General features: G+C 36.2%; 1 protein-coding gene across 1 annotated transcript; it reads right to left on the bottom strand.

Annotated features, from left to right (window-relative positions):
- Nucleotides 1-1,445: 1,445 nt before the first annotated feature.
- LOC148791476 (caffeic acid 3-O-methyltransferase-like) lies at nucleotides 1,446-3,225 on the bottom strand. The gene is made up of 4 exons (XM_088888700.1): nucleotides 2,731-3,225; nucleotides 2,276-2,586; nucleotides 2,094-2,158; nucleotides 1,446-1,848 (listed from the first exon to the last, which is right to left on the bottom strand). Exons 1-4 carry the CDS (start codon nucleotides 3,153-3,155, stop codon nucleotides 1,552-1,554), a joined length of 1,098 nt encoding a protein of 365 aa, XP_088744826.1. The 5' UTR covers nucleotides 3,156-3,225; the 3' UTR covers nucleotides 1,446-1,551.
- Nucleotides 3,226-3,903: the final 678 nt, after the last annotated feature.

The following is a 3,903-nucleotide window of genomic DNA, read 5'->3' as shown; positions in this document are numbered from 1 at the left end:
TATATATATATATTATTGTATATAAGCAATTGTATACCTCAAAATTAATATAAAATTAAAATTTTAAGTTTTTTCAAATTTTTTAAATAAATAGCATTGGCATGATTCACGGCCCGGCCTGGCCCACGGCACGGGCTTGGGCCGTGGGTCTTGCCGGGCCAACCCCCATGTTATCCTCTATTTGCAAAGATTTTTTTCTCTTGGACATAAGGATTCTTAAAAATCAGTTTATCCTCTATTTGAAAACACTTAAAATAATAATTTATTCGAATATGAATTAATTTTAAGTGGTGGGACCCCACAATAAGCGAAAAATAAACACTTATTTATGATCGACAAAATAACGTAAAATAAGTGATTATTTTGATAATAAACACTTAAAGAATAAGCCAGAATTGGTTGGCTTTTTTAAGTGCTTGTTCCATTTTAGCTTCGGATTTTAAGTGCTTTAAGCTCACCCAATGTGCCTAATCGTATCCCGTCTTGTCTTATCTTGGATGAGAGAAACATCTTATTTTGGCCAAAGGATGCTCTACCTTGTTTTGATTTTTAAGGACATAATTGAGATTAACCCAGGTAAAATGGTCCACTTGCAGAAGCTTAGACCGAGTTTGGAAAGAGTGTAAATATAAATTTTCACCTTTCATAGTATAAAAACATACAAAATACAAGGTTTTACACTCTACATTTTTGTAATTTCCATCTACTCCTTCCAAACTGAACCTTAGTGATAATTTGTGGGTCGTTCTCAAGTATAAATTGCTTGGTCAATTTTGAAAGGAATGACCGAAATCAGGAAATCCTGAATCTGGAGAGGGAAAGCGTAGCCACAACATGGAAATGAAAATAAATCAGGTCGTGCCGCCTGCGGACCGGCATGATGGCATATAGGTCACGCTAGGCCTGACACAGTCGTGTGGGTCATGTTGGGCCTGGGGTTTTAGCTCTTCGAGCCAAGCCCGCACGGCACAACCAAGCAGGCTGTGTTGCCCGTAGCCCATGTGCTGGCATGGCCCAATTAATTATTTTGGATTATTTTGGATTGGTCCAATTAATGTCTGGGCCGTTTAATAACCTGTTCAAATTTGTTTTGATTATCCAAATTTGGTCCATTTTCACTTATATTCTTATCTTTTATCAATGGATCAGATATTGGCTCAATCCAACCCAATCTAATATAAATTCATTATGGATGGACCATGTCCAAACCAATCCAATAAATACTTTGGACTGGTCTAATTCATATATCTTATTGGTCTGTCCAATCCACACAAATTGAATTTGGTTTGAATTGGTCCAATCCAAAACTGGTCCATTGACACCCCTAATCATGGGGACTCGGGAGATAGCAGGAAATATGAACATTGTGATCATAGACATGCTTTAGGAACAAGAGAATATATAAGATTATACCAGATTGAAGCCTGTGTTTTTGAAAAATAAAATATGCACACCATAAAGATCAAACTGCATTTCATTCTTATTCGGATGCATAATTTAAAAAAGTCACAAACAAGTTCAAAAGTAAAAAACAAAAGAAAAAGGAACTAATTATTTGTGAAACTCCATAACCCAAGTATGGTAAGCATTGCAAACAATTTCACAACCAGCAAAGCCCGAGTCTATTGCCAAGGCCTCAAACTCCTTTTGTGTCCTCTCTTTTCCTCCAGGGCAATGAGTTAGCACTAATAAATCATGTGTGAAGGCAATATTAGAGCGGTAACTAGCTTCTGGAGCCATTGGAAGAATTGATTCAACAATGATCACTTTTCCTGACTTTGGTAGGGCTTTCCAACAGTTTCTCAAAATCTTTAAGCAATCTTCATCATTCCAGTCATGAAGTATCCACTACAAAAATCACGAAAATTAAAATATATATATATATATATATATATATATATATATATTTGGAGACATTAAATCACGAAAGAACATATCGAAAATGTACCCTATAATACTGTGGATTTTAATTTCCTAAATACTCTCTGTCTATGTTTTATCACTTCCTTGATTTAAGGACTAATAGACATTACGACTTTCTTGATTTGTAAACTTTATTTGCTTTAAATGACTTGATACTACAAAGAACTAACCTTCATAAAAATGGCTTCTCCTTTGGGGACATATTCAAACATATCTCCTCCAACATGTTTCACACCTGTCCCATGGTTACAAATACTTTCTGAGTTTCTGTTAGCTGTTAGAAATTAAAGGAAGTAGAAAAGCTGGGTTTCTCTACTAATAATTATCAAGCCAAGCCAAATAAAATTCTTACCTGGGTAGGATGGTGCTGCTTCTATCACATGAAGCAAATCAAAATTGATACCTTTGATTTGAGGATACCTAGATGTAATCATTTTTAGTGTGGTTCCATTCCCACCTCCCACGTCAACCACCTCTTTAAGACCTTCAAATCCCTTGTATGTGTCAAGAATCTTCTTCAAGACTATTGTGGTGTGACCTGACATTCCCTTATTAAAGAATTCGTTAAACCTTGAATCTTTCTCACAGTACTGAAATAAGGTCATTCCATGTTCCTTATGGAAAGGAATTCCACCTTCCAATATAGCATCTCCCAGCCGGTACCTGCAAGCAGCGATAAAGTTCAGAGAGAATGTAGTGTTTTTTTTTTCTCCCGGAAATACAGAATGAATGTCACATAACGAGTGATGTTGGTGGTGGAATATTGTGCCCAAATCAGAGATCATAGCTCGGCAAGTAAGATCATACCAGCTATCCACGAGAGACTTTTCTTGTTGCAGTAGAAGCAGGGGTCGAAGAGACACTCCGTCCTGGCTGTTGGTGAAAAATTTGCAGACAGGAGCCAAGCCATAACGCCTTTCAACTTGGTCATTGTCCCGTTTGACGAGAGAGCATTTAAGAACAGAGTAGCTCGTCAGTAGAGACAAGACACGGTCGAGCATGGTTGCTGCATCTGGGTTTTCAGTGTGAAGGTGCAAGGCAATCTCTGAAGCCGAGAGGTACGCATCAGGACCAGCTCTAGATATGATCTCGAACACATCTAGTTCTGTAGTGACTTTCAAGGCCATAGGAAGCACTGAAGCACTTGCCAATTGCATGGCCGCCAATATACAGTTTTCTTCTTCTTTCTCTTCATTTGGGGTTTCAAAGTGATTACTGATGATTAAAGCCATACTCACTGTAGAGAAGAATTAGAAAGAAAGCTACACAGTTAGAATAAAGATAATCCCTCTCTCACCGCTCACAATCTCACAATTTATGAAATATATATAGGCTCGTCCATGATGCTAATGACATGTGATTTTAATGCGTGATGTGATTTGTAGTTTGATGGCAACCACTACCAGCCATTAGGTAGGCTTCTACTTAGACTTTTGTTTTTATTTTTTTTCTTTGGTTAACAGAATTTCACTTTTCACTCCACAGCAACAAAACAACAAAGCAAAGACAAGAAACACCAAAAAAAGAAATCACTTACTAGTACTACTAATTACTTAGACTCAGTTTGGAAAGAGTACAAATACAATTATGTAGTGTAAATTTGTACAAAATATAAGATTTTGTACTCTACATGTATATTTGTATTTGTACTCTTTTCAAACTGAGCTTTTGGCTGCTTTTGGTTGCAACACAAAATTGTTTGCATTAGTATAAAAATGCATGGGAGTGCAAATGAAAATAATGCATATTTTGATTTAATTTTGCTTTGCACTTTATTTTATTCAGCTTCACATCTTATTTTACTTTATTTGAACTACAATCAAAGAAAATAAGGTAAATTTTGAAAAAAAAATCAGAATTTTCACATAAATCATTTGCACTGCTATAACTTTGCATCAATACAAATTTATTTGCCTTGCAACCAAACACCGAGGTGCTAAATGAAGGGATAGGATATCCATCACATGGACTTCCAAATCT

This window comes from Nelumbo nucifera, chromosome 5 (assembly GCF_055504915.1).
Source record: "Nelumbo nucifera cultivar China Antique chromosome 5, China Antique-T2T, whole genome shotgun sequence".
NCBI classification, from domain to species: domain Eukaryota; kingdom Viridiplantae; phylum Streptophyta; class Magnoliopsida; order Proteales; family Nelumbonaceae; genus Nelumbo; species Nelumbo nucifera.
This window is presented reverse-complemented; position numbering and strand designations above follow the sequence as displayed.

What these genes read in the sequence shown, in the direction of transcription:
- LOC148791476 (XM_088888700.1), bottom strand. Translation starts at nt 3,155, where the DNA reads ATGGCTTTAATCATCAGTAATCACTTTGAAACCCCAAATGAAGAGAAA. An exon ending in AAGTCTCTCGTGGATAGCTG is followed by an intron (nt 2,587 to 2,730) that starts GTATGATCTTAC and finishes CGCTGCTTGCAG; the next exon opens with GTACCGGCTGGGAGATGCTA. An exon ending in AGCAGCACCATCCTACCCAG is followed by an intron (nt 2,159 to 2,275) that starts GTAAGAATTTTA and finishes ACCATGGGACAG; the next exon opens with GTGTGAAACATGTTGGAGGA.